The 21226-nt window shown below is 39.1% G+C and overlaps 1 protein-coding gene across 1 annotated transcript in view; it reads right to left on the bottom strand.

Annotated features, from left to right (window-relative positions):
- The window catches only part of SNTG2 (syntrophin gamma 2), a 277686-nt gene that overhangs the window by 136088 nt on the left and 120372 nt on the right, over nucleotides 1–21226 (bottom strand). The window contains exons 3-4 of the mRNA XM_063331136.1: nucleotides 5636–5692; nucleotides 5482–5539 (exon numbers count right to left, since the gene is read on the bottom strand). Of these exons, the coding sequence (XP_063187206.1) occupies nucleotides 5482–5539; nucleotides 5636–5692 (115 nt within the window). The remainder of the gene's footprint in view (nucleotides 1–5481; nucleotides 5540–5635; nucleotides 5693–21226) is intronic.

Genomic DNA, 21226 nt, shown 5'->3' with positions numbered 1-21226 from the left:
GATCATATCCAAAGAAAAAGATTCGCAGCATAAGAAGGTTCTGGACTTCCAAAATGTTTTTACTCTTTTTAGAAATATTCATTTTCTAGAAGAAACCAACAAATAAAAAACTCCACGCTGTTTTCTGTTTCACAGGCCTTCAGTAGTTAGAATGGGAGTGCAGGAAGCACCGTGCCACAAAAGCATTTATATCACATATCTCTGATCTTTAGCATCTGCAGCACTAAATGAATCGCGGAATCGCTCAGCCTGGAAGGGACCTCAGGAGTTCACTGCACCCAGCCCCAGCCCACACTGAAAGCAGGGCTGAGATGCTCTTCTTCCCGCTTTTGGGGCTCTTCTTCCCGCCAGTGACGCAACCGATACTATATAGACTACCTTCTTCATACGTTGTCAGCTGTGTCAATGTCTTCATGCCGTTCACTGACTCAGCCATGAGCGTTGCATATGGGCTTACTGTGATACAGCATTGCCTCTGGTTATAACCACTACTCACTTTGGAGCTTCCTTTGACAAAAGGTTACAAGATCTTAAAACAAGTATCTCCTGAGGAGAGATTTTCAAATTTGAGGCAAACAGCCGAACCCATAAAATGGCTGTTGCACTTGTTATTCTACAAATAAATACAGTTCATGGAAAAAATACCTACGATATACAAAACTCTGCACAGAAGTATTTTATATACAAACTCTCTACTAACCTTGATTGAAGGTACTACATCCTAAGAGGGCAGAAGATAGCTTTCTTTGTTGGTGATTAATTTCCTGAATTACTTTCCTTTGACCTGAATGCTTTTATTAATTTTATTATTATGATGTATTTATTTTCTTGGTGTAGTTTATTATGCTGTGTATTCAAGGAGCCTATTATTGTTCCATATACAATAACCCGACTGACATAAAAACATCTTCTCTTGCTCACTGCAGAAACAATATCATAAAAAAAACTATCATACTGGAATATATATAAGCACTGTACACAAGGAACTTGAAGCAGTCTTTCCAACAGGATACCGGCATAGCCAATCCATTCAATACTCACTATGTATCAGCTGAAAATGGGTTAGCAAGTCTGTGTATTACATTTCAAGCAAAATAAGGACCCCCTAAAGAAAATGCAAAGGAGAAAACCAAGCACAGCCTGCAATTTAGTAAAGCACAAGGCTGAACATGGTGCCAAGCAAATGTGCTTAATCTCCACTGCAGCAAAGCAGGAAGAGAGGCTGATGAGTTCAAAAGACCACATCAGTGGCTCCGAGTCCTTTATGGAGCAGGACATGCACTGGGGGTCACAGTGCAGTGCTCTGTCTTTTCTTGCAGGAAAGGTTACGTGAAATAGGTACATTTATTCTAGAGAACAGAAGAAACACATAGAAGCTTACCATAGAAACATGACAAATCTTCAAGTATGTAAAAGAATGCCTCAGCAAAGCGAAGAAAAAACTACTCCCCATTTCCTTGTCCACCAGAGAGGAAAATATGACTTTGTTTTTGACCACCTAAGACGCTTAGTTCACGTTGCAAGGCACTGCCCACCCACGTGCGATGGTTCTACTTTTCCTTAGTGAAGGGCACCCTTATTTTCCGGAGCAGTTCTCCAATTTGCCAAGACCAGTACAAGGTCTGACACGATTCCTCAAAGGTTCCTTTTGTTAAATCATAGAATCATTTAGGTTGGAAAAGACCCTTGGGATCATCAAGTCAAACCATCAACCCCACTCTACAAAGTTCTCCCTCACACCATATCCCTTAACACCACATCTAAATGACTCTTAAACACATTCAGGGGTGGTGACTCCACCACCTCCCTGGGCAGCCTATTCCAGTGTCTGACCACTCTTTCCCTGAAGAATTTTTTCCTCATGTCCAGCCTAAACCTACCCTGCTGCAGCTTGAAGCCATTCCCTCTTGTTCTATTGCTAATTACCTGTGAGAAGAGACCAGCACCAGCCTCTCTACAGTGTCCTTTCAAGTAGTTGTAGAGAGTGATGAGGTCTCCCCTCAGCCTCCTCTTCCTCAAACTAAACAGTCCCAGCTCCTTCAATCGCTCCTCATAAGATTTCTTCTCCAGGCCCTTCACCAGCTTCGTTGCCCTCCTCTGCCCTTGCTCCAGCACCTCGATATCTCTCTCATATTGAGGTGCCCAGAACTGGACACCATACTCAAGGTGTGGCCTCACCAGCGCTGAGTACAGGGGGACAATCACCTCCCTCCTTCTGCTGGTCACACTATTTCTAATACAAGCCAGGATGGCATTGGCCCTCTTGGCCACCTGGGCACACTGCTGGCTCATGTTCAGCCGCCTGTCAATTAGAACCCCCAGGTCCTTTTCCGCCAGGCAGCTCTCCAGCCACACTTCCCCAAGCCTGTAGCGATGCATGGGGTTGTTGTGGCCCAAGTGCAGGACCCAGCACTTGGCCTTGTTGAAGCACATTCCATTAACATTGGCCCATCAATCCAATCTATCCAAGTCTCTCTGTAGAGCCTCCCTATCCTCATGCAGATCAACACTCCCGCTTAGCTTCGTGTCATCTGCAAACTTGCTGATGATACACTCTATGTCCTTATCAAGGTCATCAATAAAGATGTTAAACAGAAATGGTCCCAACACTGAGCCCTGAGGGACACCACATGTGACCAGCTGCCAGCTGGATTTAACTTCCTTGACCACCACTCTTTGGGACCGCCCATCCAGCCAGTGCTCGATCCAGCAGATCATATGCTCATCCAGGCCATGAGCCACCAGTTTTTTCCATGAGAATTCTATGGGGGACAGTGTCAAATGCTTTTTGAAAGTCTAGGTAGACAATATCCACAGCCTTTCCCTCATCCAATGATCGGGTCATCTTGTCATAGAAGGAGATCAGGTTCATCAGGCAGGACCTGCCTTTCCTAAACCCATGCTGACTAGGCCTGATCCCCTGCTTGTCCATTATATGACTTGTAATGGCACTCAAGATGATCTGCTCCATGACCTTCCCTGCTACCGAGGTCAGACTGACAGGTCTATGGTTTCCTGGATCCTCCTTTCTGCCTTTTTTCTAGATGGGTGCTACATTTGCTACCCTCCAGTCCATTAGGACCTCCCCAGTTAGCCCCCTCTTCCAGAGGTCATAGACTCTCCTTTTGTTCTTGAGGTCCAGCCAAAGGTCCCTATTTAGCCAGGCCGGTCTCCTTCCCTGCCTACTTGTTTTTCGGCACATGGGGAAGCCTCCTTCTGTGCCTTTAAGACTTCTCTCTTGAAGTATGTCCAGCCTTCCTGGGCTCCTGTATCCTTCAGGGCAGCCTCCCAAGGGATTTTGTCCAGCAGTCTTCTGAACAGGTCAAAGTCTGCCCTCTGGAAGTCTAAGGTGGCAGTTTTACTAACCCCTCTCCTTGTTTCTCCAAGAATCAGAAATTCGACCATCTCATGATCACTGTGCCCTAGACGGCCACCAGCCTTTACTTCCCCTACAAGTTCTTCCCTGTTCACAAGAAGCAGGTCCAGGAGGGCACCTTCCCTTGTTGGCTCACTTACCAGCTGCATGAGGAAGTTATCTTCCACACATTCCAGGAACCCCCTGGATTGTTCCCTCTCTGCTGTGTTGTATTCCCAGCAGATATCTGGGAGGTTAAAGTCCCCCACAAGAACAACGGCAAGTGACTGCGAGATTTCCCCCAGCTGCTTATAGAAAGTTTCATCCGCCTCACTGCTTTGGTTGGGAGATCTATAGCAGACTCCCACAGCAATATCAGCTTTATCGGCCCTTAACCTAATCCAGACACTCTCCACCCCATCATCACTATACTTGATTTCCGAGCTCTCACAGCATTCTCTAACATACAGGGCCACTCCTCCGCCTCTCCTTTCCTGTCTGTCCCTCCTGAAGAGCTTGTAGCCATCGATTGTGGCACTCCAGTCGTGTGAGGCCACGCTTCTGTGATAACCACTATGTCGTAGTTTCCCTGGTGCATCATGGCTTCAAGCTCCCCCTGTTTGTTGCACATACTGCGTGCATTGCTATAGATGCACTTCAGATGTGCTAATGACTCCAGCACCTTTTTATGAGTGTGGGCCCCATTTCCTACCAGACCCCTCCCAGGTACTTCCATGATTTCTAAATGTCTGCCCCTTCTCTCAAATGAAATGGCAGAGTGAGAGTCCTCGCTAGTCAACCATCCTTCAAGCCCTGGCATGCCTCCCTTGCGTTTATTCCTGACAGGCCCAGTTATCTCCCCTTCCCCCCTCATATCTAGTTTAAAGCCCTGTCAATGAGCCTTGCTAACTCCTGCCCCAAAATTCTTTTCCCCTTCTGGGACAGGTGCACCCCACCTGCCACCAGCAGGTCAGGTGACTCATATACCCAAAGCCCTGCCGATAACACCAGTCCCAGAGCCACGAGTTGACCTGATGCCTCTTCCTGTTAATTTCCTCATTCATGATTGCCACTGAAGGGACAGAGGAGAATACAACTTGCGTTCCTGATCCCTTAAGCTGCCACCCCAAGGCTCTAAAATCTCTTTTAATAGATTTTGGGCTCCTTCTACCCACTTCATCACTACCCACCTGAAATACTAAGAGGGGGTAATAGTCAGAGGAGTTTACTAGGGCAGGAAGTTTGTCCAACACATCCCTGACCCGTGCCCCAGGGAGGCAGCAGACTTCCCTGTGAAGTGGGTCAGGACGGCATATTGGCCCCTCTGCCCCCCTCAGTAGAGAGTCACCCACAACAATGGCCCGTCTGCTTTTCCTTTTGGAGCCAGTTGTGATGCTGGGTCCATGGCGACTTCGTTTTTCTAACATTTCTGGCCTGGGTATATCATCATCCTCCTCTCCAACAGCCGGTTCTCCTGCAGGACTTCACATCTGTTCTGCAAGGGCAACTGGGAAGGTGGGAGGGACCGGGAGGGGATTCACCTGCTTCCCCGAGCAGGGACCTGTTTCCATTCCCCCTCTTCTCTGCGAATAAATGACAATGTGATACTTAACTGGGATAGACGACACTGATTTAGATCTTGTGTTGTCATCACCATAATAAACATCACAAATCACTCTTTGCTTGCAACTAGGCACAGTTAGTCATCCCATATAGCAGTGAATCACTGTGTAGGGAAAAAATATGTCTGGTTTGTATTTTTTATCCTCTGGGTTATTAAAGTTAAGCACATCAATAGATTTCCTATGTCATTTTTTTGTTTTCACAAGTAACTTTAAATATTTTGTTTACAACACAACTGTCTTACTGCAATAAAAAATATGTTTTCTGAAGCTCTTACTTACCAGTAAAATTTAAAGTACAGGTCCTAAAGACTTGAAGAGTTTATAGATTTTAAATTCAACACAAAGGCACGTGGACCATTTGAACATTTATAGAAAGGCTTAAAGATAGTGTGAGGCTGAAAGAGTAAGCCATACATATATTTTAATTCTCCAAAAGCATTTAATTTTTTTTTTTAAATATACTACAGCACTATATAAGTAAATAGCATAAATATAAGTTACCTGCTTGGTCTTTAAATATTTTTGATATGACGACAGGCACTTTGTGCTCAGCACCACCCTGTAAAAGATGCGTATTAACCATGAGATCCCAATTAATACTGAAGTGAACAAGTCATACTGAAAATTAAAAGAAGAAACAAGAAGTTATCCATACCTTTATGCTTAACCCCAAGCCACCAACTGGTTGTCTACGAAGTGTAACAGTTCTGTGCTTTAAAAAATTGGAGAAAAAAATAAATTTAGGTGAAAACACAGTATCTGAATAAACACAGATGTTTCTCAACTGTTTTTTATTTTTAAAAAACTGATTTTCAAGGGTAGCCTAGAATCTGAGTGATCAAATTCAGCTCTGAAGTATGATTCAAGTGATTTATAGGCACTCACTTAATTCCTTACCATAGAGAGCAGAACTTGTGTGTGAATTGTGCATGCAGTCTTTTAGTATGTTTTTCTATTGCTGAGGTGATATTCTTCCTAAATTTTTACATGCTTTTGCACTGCTTTGACATGAGAAAACTATCTGAAGAGCTTTGAGAAGTGCATTTTCATAGCTATCATGTATACATGATGTTTATTCTCATTTTTCAATCACAATTACCAATGTTCTCTAATCCATATCTTCAGATCTATACCAATTTTTGCAGTATATGCCAGAAGACTTTTAGTGATAGTCTGCTTCAAATGGTTATTTTCTTGCATTTCATGTTTAAGTGCATAAAGAAGATAAACATTTATCAATATTTTTCTACAGCAACCTATCATATGTTTAACAGTATGCCAAATTTGACATTGCGTTAATGTGTAACTCTCGGTGCCTGACAACATAATAGTAGCACTTCATCTATTGACAATAATTACAGAGTTGAGAGGAACTTTTTTGCAGACTGCTGAACGGTACTGCATTGAATGCCATCTTTACAGTAATTCCTAAACATATAATTTTTTTTTCTTTTTCTGTACATGAGAAATATATGAGATTACTGCTATATGTATACTTCCTGATTAGGTATTTTATGATTTCACCAATTCAGATAAATGTAAATTTGTATTTCAGTAGTCAAGCCCAAAATCTTATATTGACACATATTATATTATTTTTTCTAACGCTCACCTTAGTAGACATATGTTCATATTGACTCAGGGGAAAGGGGAACACCATATATCATACATGTCAGTCTCATTTTAGCAGGACAAAACTAACACATATGGTAAAACATTTAACAATACTTTCATACATTTTTAAAATTTCTCTCTTCTGTTTCCATGAACATTGTATTACACCAGTCTGTGCTAAAAACGGAAAACTATTATATTACAACAAATGGTACCTGATTTATATCAAAAGGTTTATATGATTCAATTTCAGACGATATCATTCAGCTTTACTGAAATCTGTGCTAATTGCAATTGGTTCTGATGTTCTTTTCTTCATTTTGAACTGCATCAAAACTTTCGATCAGAATGATCATAAACACTGAGAAAGTTCAGATCCAATCTGAATTATGTCTCTACCTTTAAATTCAGTGACTCATTCCCAAGAGTCATTTTCTATGACACAAATCCTGTCTGCTTAGTTAAATTCATGTTTCTCTCCACCTGTACTTACACCCCATAAACAAATTATTCCAATATATCCCATCACACAGGGATGATGGAATAAATAATTTGACAGTTTACATTGTTTTAGCATTTTCGGACAACAAATACAAACCCACTACATGAATAGCTTTAGCAATTCTATAAAAGACAAGCAAGGTATTATTTATTGGCATCTTATACATTCAACTACAACTAACACATGTTTTTATATGGTTGATAGGTACATTTCAAATGATAATACTGATGATATAATTGAGTCTGTAGCCCTATGAAGCAATCTATGTGCATTACATATTGTAACAATCTTGATATTTATATTTTTCATATGATCATAAATCTGGTAATGAACCATTCATTCCATTATGGAACAGAAGTAAAACCAGTTCATAAGGATTTAAAGAGGAACAATTTTAAAGGCGAAAAGTATCAGTGAAAATACCTTTTCAAATTACATGAGTACTGCTATGAAATTTCCAATCTTGATGACAGAGTACCAGTGTTGTAATAACCCTTATAAGGCAGTGATCTGACACACCACAAAAACTGGATTAAAAACATAAAACTATTCAAAAATAATATGGTGTATTTTAAGCACATGTAAATTGGCTAGTTGCAATATTCTGAATCAAAATGTAATTGAGATAAGACTACTCTTTAGCGAATATGCTTCTTGTGGGATAGGGACAGTACCTGGATTATTTTAAAAAATTAAAAAATCAGTGATCTAAAAAAATCTCAAATAATTGCAACAATGTTTTTAAGGTACAGCTCTCGTGATAAGGTAATGATGAACAGGACAGGTTCTAAGCACAGAGCACTTCAAGGTCAAAGGTCATTTCAGGTCATCCTTGTAATAAGGAAAACAGCTCAAACAAATAGAGAAAAGCACTCTATCTGGCAAAAGGTGGTCTTGCAAAAAAACTAAACATATGAGTCACGCTGAGTATGAGAAAAACCTACGTTCCTGCACAAAGCCACAGCCAAAACCACTAGTGTAATACTACATCATCAGGAGACTATTAAGAAGTTGCACAGAGACTATAAATTATTTCTGTATCTGGCAGTGGTCCACACACTTTAAATAATACAGCTCGTTCCGATACGCTCATTTTGAAAATGATGCAAATACATTGGAGAGGTAGCAGGCAAGAGCCACAGGAATGCAAAATAGCTTGAGAGATTTGTGTAATAGTGAAACAGATGCCAGCAGTTAAACGTACTTAGCTTTTTTTAAGCACTTTTCAGGGATGATCAAGCATCTTCCCTGGCAGATGACCGAATCTTACAGACGGATACAGTGAAAATTTCAATGACTTGAAGTGGAAAACAGACACATTCAGACTATAGACACAAGACAAGATTTTAAACTTTTGCAGTATGACATGCCATAACAGGATTTTTTAAAAAATTTTTTTAATAGTAATATGGCCTTGAGACCTTAGAGTGTAGGGATATTTCTTTAAAGCACAAGTGTTATGTTATTTCATTAAAACACAAATTTAATTTAGTTCTAAATGTAGTATTACTAAAATACTTTGGGCTTTTTTTATGCTAGTAACCAGTACAATATGTAGGTAACGACATTACATATTGACATTAGTTACATAAATGACATTAGTTTCACAGCCTACCACAAATATCCTCATTCTACAGAGCAAGAATGGAGGCACACAAAGATTTAGGGACAGTTAATTCTGTTTTAGTGATCTGAAATGCCTAAATACTTTTTCTAAGTATTTGTTTGAACTTTATCTGTTAAAAGTATCTTGTTGACCAGCTTCGGTCTTAGCTTTGAATGTTCAGCATTTTAACACATCATAATTTCCCATTAGAAGATGAGATGCACCTAATGCCTGATCAGCAGTGTTAACTTGGTGTTAGTTTACATATATGGCACACCTAGGACCATAAAGCACCTCTGTCCCAGGGGAAGGATGATTCACCACGAGATATTGAGACTATCCTTTTCTTCCTGTAACCCTTCAACTCGTCCTCCGGATTATCTTCCAACATAAAAGACAACACATAGACAAGGTTCAAGAGACAGTAACCTGTATATTTCTAATATTTGACTTTGCAACTTTATTTTAAAGGAGGAAATTAAAAAGCAATTTTTGGGGAAACCCACAAATTCACATGGTTCACTATAGGCTAGTTTCCACTTAGTCCTTCATTTGGACCCTTAAATTCACTACTAGACCCCTCAAAAAAATAAATAAATCTGTGGGTAATTTAGAAGAGATTCAACATTAGATACATGCTTAAAGCAAGACACTACCGGATTCAATTCCAGGTTTTGTAGGGAAATGTGCTAAGCAGTAATTATTCTCTTTTATTTGATCTTTCCTTTCTGTCCCTTCTAACTTCATTCTGTTGTGGTGCCATTCTCTTCTCAGGACCTTTCTATGCTTTTGTTCGTCTCGTCTTGTAACTCCAAATTCAGGAAGGTATTTTTCACTTCTCCTTCAAACCAAATTGCAGACTATTTGTCTTACAGTTCCAGTCTCACAAGCCATGCATATGCTAAAAAAAAGCAGGCTGGAGGATTTTCTCCAGCAAAGCAACACAGCAAAACTCCCGCCCACACTACTAAATTTTTCTCTCCTTGAAAACGTTATGATTACCACCCAAACTGCCTAACTGGGACACTACATGACACACACCACCTCCTGATTTGGACTGAAACATTGTTCAAGAGAGTTGTAACTGACACTGGCCAAAACCGAGACTGAGGTTACACCAACACCCAGTACAGACAATTTGGCACAAGTCGAAACGCAGCCAGGGAGCACACTCACTTACAGTATAGACAACTGCGGGCCAATGTTGAATGTGTGCTATGGCTGTGTTTATTTTCTAGTAAAAATTAAGTCACATCAATGTGTATGATGGATCTTGCAATAAGTAAACAGAAAGAAAAAGGACACCAATATACATTAACTACACGCACAGATTTAAATTCAAGTATTTCTAATTATGCCTACAAGTACTGGTAGCATTGGTAGACATGTAAAATAAAAACATACACATAAAATAACATACATCTTAGTATTAGATTTTATTTAAATTCTGATGGAAAAGCATGTAACGTTCTGATGGCTGTCACAGTGAGACACAGTACTTGGTCCAAAGAACGTTAAAAAATATTTCTCTCAATATACTCTAAATGATGATGCTTCTATAGCTGACACTACAGATACAATTCTAATAATGTCACATTAATAAATCCTTTTATAAGCTATGTAATAAATATACTAATACTGGTACAAACATATTCTTATAATCGTGAGTCAAAAGTTTAGCTGAACTCAGGGTTGTTAGTTGGATTTGCTTTCATGAAGCATTTCATTTGCTTTCTGGTGTGCTTGAGTGACTACTGGTAACACAGTTCCTGACTGTGGACTACTTTACTGGTATTGCTGTCTGCCTGCCTCTGCTTTTTCCTTCAGGCTGTCAGCTGTGCAGAGTTGGAAGGACAAGACTAACTGATGATATGTTATCATGAATCTTTTGTATTAGAACCCAATCTTCTATACAAATGTGGATTAAGTACCCAACTGACAGGTTTCAGCATGGTTAAGAAGACCTCTGTGAAAACAGAACTGTGTGCACATAGAGTATGTTTCAAATGCAGTCTAAAATAGAGAGCTTATTTTCATTAGAGGTGACAGAATAAAGTTTCCATCAAATATTTGATTCCAGGCACGTACATTGAAATTAACCTGACATTTTCATAAAGTCATCTATAGGAACAGAAATCTATAATAATAATAATGCCCAACCACTGGTGTAAAGCAAGGAGGCAAAGGCAATGACAGAAGCACATGTCTGGCTGTCCAGATGTTGTGTTTGTTGAGAAAAGCTCAACAGAAAGCTGCAAATCTCTTGGATGCAGAAATCAATGTCAAAGGACTGTCTTTCCATCTTTTCTCACAGAAGAAATGAAGGCAGAATTCATGGAAGATGAGAGTTATCCACTTTATTGTATTAGCATCAAAGATCTGAGTTCATTCCTCAGAGGCAGAGGGGATATATATCCAGGTCAGTGAGAAGACTTTCAGGAACATCATACAGACATAATCCAGAAGTCACGTCTTCTGGCAGGATGCAACAGGTTGGTGATATGGGAAGGAATTCCATTAGTAGTTCTCATAATGGAGAATGTCAATGGACTTTCTTGATGTGCAAATGCCCTTCTTAAAGCAGAGATCCCAGACAGCTGTAATGGTGGTAGATGACCATCAAGCAAATAGACAGATACATTTACGACTCCAGGGAGAAGACTCCAAATTGTGTGACCGAACAAGTGCAAAGAGGCACATCCCATAGGAATTCCGCTTAGCCCAAGAAGCACCAGGCAGGTTCAGTCTGAGTTTGTACCAACATCCTATGTATGAAAGTTAGCTAGGAAAAAAGGAAGCTAGAGACCTGGACTTCTAAAGTCATGTTCTCCAAAGTCTTTCAGTAATCCCTGAGGCGATAGGCAAGGCTTTAATGCCTTCCTAAAGAGATGGCTTAAGGAAGATGGATTCGGGTTCATCAGAAACCGAGGGCATTTTTGAAATAAAGGGAGCCTGTACAGGAGGCACTGACTTCACCTGAACTGTAAAGGCACAAAAGCTGCTGGTACTTAAAATTCAGGAAGGCCACAACTAAAGTTTTAAACTGTAGTGTGGGAAAAGTTGGCAGGTACGGAAGACAGTGTAATTATGGATGACGCTCCTCTTACATATATAAACAGAGATATTCTGTATCCTGAAGTGAAGAACAGATTAGGGAGGGAAAAACATGAACAGGAAACGTAAAACAGGGTGCCAAAAACAAAATTGCGCTAAATCTGAACTGAACTCTGGAGAGGTAGGAAAATAATACCGGGATGCAAAGTATGTAAGAAAGGTAAAATAGGCTAGATAAGCACCAGAGTAAATGCCTTGTGCTACCGAGAACTTAAGAGTCAAATAAAACCAATATGGCAACTACTTCAAGAAGTAAACCATCAGATTACAGGCTAAATACAAGCAAGAGTCTTTATTAGTGTCCACTCTACTAGGATGATAACAATGACTGAGATACACAAAGAGGCAACAGGAATGAAAAACCTAACAGGGGTAACAGACTTCACTTAACCTCTGGTAGATCAGACAAATACACGTAAGGATTATAATGCAGTCAATAAAAAGTAGGTCTCTATCAGTCACTGCTTCATGGAGCTCACAAGATTAAACTTAGTACTTGTCCTGATCTTGAGTACAGGATGCAGGATCTGGTTAATTTATTTTTTTTTTAAGAGTCAAAAGCTAGTCTGTAACAGCAACCGCTATGTGCTTTACATTCAACACTTACGCAACTGTGATCCCAAGAAGGGAACTAGGCAAAAGTGAGGAAGCTTGCTGAAAGGAAAAATAAAGTGGACAGATAAGAAAATTAAAACTTTATAGGCAGTATGAAAAGTGCGGAAACAAGAAGACAATGAATGCCGCTTATTAGAAGGGGTTGATTAAGAGAAACAGGAAAACTGCATGACTAAAGAGGAGGTTAAGAGAGGTTATTACATGTAAAGAGTGATGGACATCATATTCATATGAAGACAAGAAAAAGGAACACAAGCAAATAAAACTGAAAAACAAAATTAGGCAGCAAAGGCAGCAACAGAAAAGAGAGTTCCAAAAACTGCCAAAAAGAATAAAAATTAATAATAAATCTTCAAATCTATCAGGAGCAGGAAGTCTGCCAAAGAAACCACAGGGTCGATTTATGATCAAGATATAAAAGGCATACTCAGAGTAAATAAGGCTACTGAAGGGAAGATAAATTAACACTTTTCATTAGTGTGAAAGAAATTAGAGATGTTCTTCCAACTTTCTTTGTAGCACAAAGGACGTACATATCTGTCTGAATTTGAAAGCACTTTATAAGCAAATTGACTAAATAACAGTAGCAAATCACCAGGGTCAGACAGCATTCACCCTAGTCTTGAAGGAACGCATGGATGAAAGAAAGCAGAATCATGGAATGATACGTCTCAATAAAGCCTTGATACATGAAGACTGTAACATTGAAAATAAAATCCCATTTTTTTATAAAAGGTTCCAGTTAAAGCTCAGGAAACTTAAGGCCTGCACTAAACAAATTAGAACTATAGGGGGAAAAAAAAATTATAGATAGCAAGAGAAACCATAAGAAAGAATAGAATTGAAAGACACTTGGATGAACTTGATCTATCTTTGAAGAGAAAGTGTATTTTCTAAAGGCAAGTTAGGGAAACAGGAACAATGAGGGAAGAGCCTTACACAGATATATTGCTAATTAGAATTAGTTAGAAACTAGACAGAAAACAAGGGGATGGATTAAATGCATAATTTTCTCAATGGAGGAAAGGTCACTAGTGAAGTTCCACTGTTGCCTATGTTGCAACCTGCATTATTCAAAATACTCACAAAGTATTCAAAAAAAAGGGATGAGCAATGAGATTATCTGTACTGCTTACTGAGACAGGAGGCATAAGTAAACCAAAAATATTTGCAGAACATCTTACAAAATATTAACTGGGCAACGAAATAACAGACAAAATACAATAGCAGATTAAAACTAGTGAGAGATTATTTTTCCCATGTACGTTATTTATATAAGGAATTAGGATTGATTCTAAACCAGTCATTTCTACTAAGGAGTAAAACCTTGGGGTTAAAGTTGATGGTTCCATGACATCGTCAGTGCAGTGTTCAGTAGTGGTCAAAAACACAAATCAAATTTTTGGAAGTCTTAGCAAAACAACAGAGACCAAGAAAGAACGTTCATTATAGCACTGTAAAAATCCAAAGTTCACCCCACCTTGAAAACTGATAGAAAAGGTTCAGGAAAGGACAATGAGGATGATGGAAGCACAAAACTGATGGAAGCACAAAACTGTACATGGAATAAAAGAATAGGCTATAACTCTGCATCCATAAAAACAGACATACTGGGGATCAGGAGGTTCTTACAATACAGTAAGTTGCACAGAGGACAGTGAATGGGAATCAGTTTTCATAGCCTTTTCCAGTACAAAATTGAGGACGCATGAAAGGATACTATTAGAAACTAGGATCAGAACAAACAAAGAGAGGTGATTCTCTGTGCAACGTATAGCAGATTCTAGAGTCTGGTGAGAAAAAACTTCTGGATGTTGAAAGTCTACATGTGTTCAAGGGGATACTGGACAACTGTAGCAAAAATAAATCCGTTAAGAGCTAATACAAAACTGCATTTTGCTCAGGAAGGCAATGAATAACTTAGGGCATGGAAAGCGTTAAGAGAAGCATCAAATATTCTTGCCCTTTGTGGCTTTTCTAGGGAAACACTAACGGCTGCTGTTGGAAAAAGGACATTGGGCTCAGCACGTTTTAGGTATTGCTCAGTTCTGAACTTCTTATTCAATGACAAATTTCATCATTACAAAATCTGGAAAGAAACCGACACTAGCTTTGCAAGTAGCTATGACTAAAATTCTACTCCAGAACTTCTTTCCAAAACTGAATTGCAGTATTTGTGGGAAAAAAACCCTATCTTTTTGTGACATTAATGATAATGTCATGCACATACGCAGCTAAAAACCCAGTGTTTATGTCTCGGTCAAACATACAAACAACTTTTTTCATGTTTTACTTGCCTGCAGGCTAGATATAATTTTTCTTTTCAGACTAATTTATTTATGGTTTGAGGCTAAAATGAGGCAGACATCTGTATCAGTCTTTAAAAAAGCCCCAACAAACCACACCAAAATATACAGAGCTACAGTTGACTGTATGATGGCTGTGTAATTTAATTTCATTATAGGCACGGAAAACTCTTTAGAAAAGTGTTACTAATTATCAATCTGAACAGGAAAGCTGAAATTAAGACTTTTTTTTGCGGTTGAACTAGTATTTTGTTTTGCTAATGATGTCCTCTAATAGTATCTAAGAGTTTATTAAAACTCTTCATTCTGAAGGCTTCCAACGTACCCAATGTGTATACTATGATGATCACTCATCCCAGTTGTGCTATAAAGCAGAAGTAATTCTGTACCCCCCATAGCACACCACATAGTAGGCCCGTTTTGTTTTGTTTTCTGTTTCTAGGAGATTAGAGGAAGAATAAGTGCCCTCCATGAAACTTCAGGACACATTTGGATAGTAATTATTAAAATTGTAATTGGCCAGGATATCAACAGGAAATATTCCTATCTGAGACCTTTTATTGTTGCAAGTTGTCAAGGATTTTATTATCCGTTTCTCAAAGCGATACTGTCTCTGTAACACCTACCACTATGTTTAAGGGTAACAATTTGGCCGTGACATTCTCTAGTATCTAAGTTCTGAGAAACAAATGCATCGACCAACGTCAAACGTACCAGCAATGGAAAGAGAAGGTAGATTTACCTGCTAAGTGTTTGACGGGCGGTTTGATCTGCTTGTATGTCAAGCAGTTCTTTAGGCGAGCAGGCTGGCTGTCAACTTAAGTCTATGGTAGAAGAATATGTATTTTGGAAATTTATTTTCTCTTTGAACAACAAACTGTAAACCTGGGAAGGCCATTGAAATTTTCACTTTTTTAATGCTTTAAGTATTAAAGGAAATCCATATTGCCTAATGGCACATATCCAAGTAAAACTTTTGTCTTGTTCTGATGCATGAAAACACTGGAGCACATAGGCCTTGACTCAAAAAATTTGCATATGCTTAAAGACAACCAAACTGCATTTAGGAAAGCAGCCTACTCTTTGTGAAAGACTACAAACTTAAAAGGAATTTTTAGGAATGAAATTCGCATAGCCCCAATGGTTGAAGGGCAGAATTTAAATTTTGGGTTAAAAGCAATATTTATATGTGATCTATCTGTCTTCGTCTCAGTCACTATCACCCTCATGGAATCGCATTTACTCTGCAGGAGGACCAGAGCATGACCAGTGGGTTTGTGTCTCATCAAAGCATATAGCTCGGAGACAGGGGCTTTATTTCAAAATAATATAATGTTCTGCCAACTGAGGCAAACAACTGCACTGCAGAACAAGCTGTTAAAGATGTGACTAAACAGAAAAGATTTTGCCCCAACTTAAGATGCTGATAGCCATAGTCCACAGATGAAAGCAGCTCAAATAACATATTCTTAAATGCAGCCCATATGTTTTGCTTACATGTAGATCTCAGAGGTGTTAGGAATCCAGGGAAAGCCAGTTCCAGAAGAGTTCTTTACTGAAACAGCACATATAACTATAGAGATAGGGGGAGGAGGGCCTTAAAAGGCCTCAGTCATCGATACTGAAATAAAGACTGGTGAGGTAGAAACTTTCAAGAACTCCAAGAACGATGCCAGCCAAGAACATATTGAAAAACAGATACAATATAAATTTTAAAACATGGAAGACACAGACACCATACAAAAGAACACCACGCCAAGAACTGTACAGAGAAGAGATTGCTTGGTAACAGGAGGTGTAATGCTACTTAAAGCAGCTACAAAGAATTATATAGCTGACAAAAAATCCTATCACTTCAATAGTTTCAAAATGAATGTTACTTTCAAACGTAATTCAGACAACTATATGGTCAAATACCTGTCTTTTAGGTATGAGATAGCTCTTGACATACAAAACTTTCTAAATTCTTTTAAAACACAATGACTCAACAGAAGAGTTTATCTCTGGAAACTGGTATTTGTTGATATGAATTGACATGATTGGAGCTTAATGGGCAACATGAGGCGACACTTACAGTCCTTATTTCTGGTACTGTTTTTTAGCAAGACTTCAGATCCACCTGTCAATGCATCGCCATTATGCCATTATTACCAGGTTGTTAACACCTTCCACCGGCACTTATGGTAAAGGATCTTTCAGTAGGAAAAATATTATATCTATCTATCATAATGAACAATGTACTAAAGAGATTTCAGAAGACGACTCTGCTTGAAGTAATCCACACCTATTGATATAACAGATATATATGGAAAAAGATTCTACATGTACCATATCTCCCTCTTCTGTGCCAGTATGCATAAAAATATTCACAAATACACATATTATTTCCAAACATCAAACTGAAGCACATGGTAGAAAATGCTGGAACACTTGAAATCACCCAAGTTCTTCAGATTTTGTTGAAACCGTTCTAAGAAACAAGTCCATTCGCAGGGGCTAGAACAGGTTGGAAGACAAAGATCATCAACACTTCGATTTATTTTTAGTCTTTTCGCTTCTACTTATCAGTAAGACCACTGGGCTGACTTTACCAGGGTCCTCCTGGGCTGTTCTTGCCACAGGGCAGGGAGGTTCTGTGGGAAACCATTGTGTTGGCTTCTCTCCTGGGCAGGCATCTACCCCACTGAGGGACAAGGATACTGAGTGACTTGGCAACATTAAATATAGCCATGAATCAAATATGCCTCAGTACCTAAGCCCATCTAGGCCCCACACTCAAACCACAACAGACTATTACCCTTAACAGATAACAGACTATTCCTTAAGCAAGGTAAGTGGCTAAACAGGAAGACAGGAAAATGCGAACAAAGAAATCATTCATTGCTGAATTGTTCAGAGTTGTTCAGAGTACTTTTTTTAATAAATAAACTTTATTCCCACTACTACAGTTGCACCTGTCATTTTATTGGAAAGAGTAGTCTCAAAAGGCCTCCTCACTTGTAGAAAGTAAGATGTCAAATTTACTACAGGTACGACATGGCAGGCTGACAACAGAAAATAAAAGCCAGTCTTAGGCAATTATGGCAATAACAGCAGAACTTGCCACCTAGGCCCTTGGGAAACATGCAGGGGAAAGGAAGAAGCAAAACAAGAAAGTGCAATATGAAGAGTTAAAAGAGAAGCCTGCAACCTGTCCTGCATGGATGAAAGGGAAGAAACAGTCTGATAGCAGAAGGGACAAGAAGATAAAGATAGGTACTTAACATACCTTGTCTTCCTTTTCTTCAGCAACTCTTGAAGCTACCACAAGGAAGTTATGAGATAAAAAATGATTGAAGAAACAGACCCTGTAGAAAGTCAGACCAAGTAAAACGTACCACAGAATGCAGACATCCTGCTGGTTGTTACATATCCAAAAACAACAAATGACAATGTGGAGAACAAGGATATGTGAAATTCTTCAGGAAGTTTTCTCCTCAATATGGAGTTCCCATGGTGAGGATTTTCTCAGCTCACACCCTCCATGTCTCCAGCCCTAGAGCTTCCTCAGCAAATTGTTCTACATGTATTTAACGTTCTGCCACAAATCTCTACAGAGACTTCCACTTCTGCTCACACAACTCTCACTTCTCACTGACCGTCAACGAACTTCCACCTACCCAGTGGCTGTAGGTTACAGTCCGCCTGTTTCCTAACTCTCTTCATAGAAACATGGATTTTAAACTATGGTAGGGGCTGCTCTTGCCAAAATCATTTCCAGATGGAATTCAAAAGAAACACCAGACTCTGGAAAGAGAGTCTGCGTAGCACTCTAATGAGAGATAGTGCTGGATTATGACTAATCACTGAGTCTAACAATATAGGCATCCACATGATAAGGCTAGAACCACACAGCCTTACGCTGCTACATAAAGATGTGGCATCATACAGCACATCAGATGAACCACAGTGCCATCATCTAGGACTGGGACACAGAGATTCCTTCTTCCAGTATGTGGCAGTCCAGGGTCAAAGAATACTTAACCAAAAGAGTACTGAGTTTTGATCGCTTCCTTACTCACTGCTGTTACTACGTATATACATCCCACAGCCTTTATTAAAAAATGAGTGTAACAAATCTTAAGAAATGAATGGAGCATGAGGAAAGTGTAGATGTCACACAGTTAGCCACTTCGGTCAGACTGAACATACCACGTATGTGCGTTTCCACAAGTCATTAGTACTACCCTCTCAGGAACTGTAACCACCAGCATCTTACAATTAACCAGGTAAACAGTCAAAGAATACATTGAAAAATAATGTAACAGCTTTTTCATAAAACTGTATCGTGGATGGTGAGTCAATCAAAGAACTTTATTATACGTAGGATTTGCTATATTAATTACAACATGCCAGCTTTTCAGGAAAAGCTTTTTGCTCAAAAGGTGCCTGTACGAACTTTAGTCCCAAGTCTGTGTTATTTTTAATAGACTGTTTTGTATTCTTAGAAATAGTTGCATTGGTTAAAAAGACAGTGTAACTCAGAAAGTAGAACAAGTTATGGAGACAGTGGAAATTTAAGTCAAGAAAAGTTGAGAAAGAGAAGGAAAGACACGAATTAGTCCTCCATGGCATCAGGTGATGCCTTATTCTCCACTTCCATGAAGAGGAGGGCAAGCTGTAATAAGGAAACAAGCAGACAGAAAGCAAAAGATTGTTGATCGTGACAGCTGCAGAGAATCCTTACTAAATATGGAATAATAATTATAATAAGATAAACTGGTAAAAATATGTTGTTTCTATTACTGTAGATTAAAAGGGGGTTTTGGCTTTTAGGTTTTTTTGGGGGGGGGGAAGGGTGGGGGAAGGAGTTTTTTGGTTGTGGGGTTTTGTTGTTGAGTTTTTTGGAATTTTTTGTTTGTTTGTTTGGGTTTTTTTTAGAGTAAAATTAAGTCACTCATTTGATTTTCAAAACCTGCCAACCTAAAGAAGTATTATACAAAAAACCAGAACCAGATTGTTCTCACAGATGTACAAAGAAAAAGAATGAGAGGCAGCAGTCACAACTTGCAGCAAAGGAAATTCCGATTACACATAACAACAGGAAATAATTTCACCGTGACAGAGGTTAAGCATCAGAAGGGGCTGCCCAGAGAGCTGCTAGCATCTCCATCCTTGGACATACTCTAAACATGAATGGACAAAGCCCTCAGCAACTTGTCCAAACTTGGGAGCTATCCCAACTTTGACCAGTGGGTTGAATTAGACAACCTCGAGAGGTAGCTTTCAATCTAAATTCTTACATGATCTGTTCTAGTAAAGATGACTGTGACAAATCCATGATGTGACAAATTGTCTAGGGTGTGGTGCTCATATTAAATGTGTCTGAATGAAACATATTCAGTCTCAGTATGACTTCACAGGAATCCTCAGGAACCCCTCTACTGAGTTGTAAGACGCTTAATTTGGGACAGGAGCTTTCTTTGACAAGTAGTATTCGAGGACCTAGGACCCGGACTGTTCTCAGACTGAGGATACAGATTAACTATATGCAGATCATCCATAAATATGGATTTCCATAGTTACTAATAACATATATAAGACTCTGTGTCAAGGCACGACTGCACTTCTTTCTTTTCCCATTAAAAATGGGCTTATTTCTTTCAATTAAAAAGGCATCCTATAACAATCAATTATAGCTAAATCCTGCCAGAACACAGCTGGTCTTTATTTGAGTAATTTCATTTGCATTCACTTTGCACAACATTTCACACATTGTCTGGTGTGAAGACAAAGGTGAACCACAGAGGTTGCACCCATCAATATTCCACATACCATAACTGGAAAGGCTTATGCTTCCATCACAGTCAGGTATCTTGCCCGTAACTGCTGAAGACTTTAAACTGCTACACAAGCTCTCACAATACAGTTGCAATTTACCAGTCCTGACAGTCTGCCATGGCTCCAGGTGTAATAGATCAATCGAAATTTTAATAATGGACACATATGTTTGTACATATGCCTGGTTTACCAATGTCGTTGCTGCCTTTCTTCTGTCTTGTTTGTATGAGCGCTTATCCTTAGCTGGACTCTTTCCACATTTCAGGGAGAGATTATTTTTCAGGGATATCCATAGTGTCCTTCAAATTCTTCTGTTCCGTTACATTTATTAGCCTTTTTACTTGAGCTACTTAGTCTTTTTATCTTTAATAATAAAGGTTTTTTGTCATGCTGATGAATAATCACATTTAGTATTCATTTTGCGATACAAACTTTTAACTGTTCTAAAAGTGACAGCAACACAAGCTTATGACCTTTCATAATAAAGATCCTAAGGATTTACTTGATAGCTATCTTCTAAATATCTAGATCAGCTTTCTAGAGCATGGAAAACAAATAACAAATGGTTAAATAATAAATTTTCTCCATGCAAATGATCTTAATTTCAAAAGGATAAGTCTTTCTTAATCACCCATTTGGTGCTTCCAAAAAGAGAGAAAATGTTAATTA

Source organism: Chroicocephalus ridibundus, chromosome 3, assembly GCF_963924245.1.
Source record: "Chroicocephalus ridibundus chromosome 3, bChrRid1.1, whole genome shotgun sequence".
NCBI classification, from domain to species: domain Eukaryota; kingdom Metazoa; phylum Chordata; class Aves; order Charadriiformes; family Laridae; genus Chroicocephalus; species Chroicocephalus ridibundus.
This window is presented reverse-complemented; position numbering and strand designations above follow the sequence as displayed.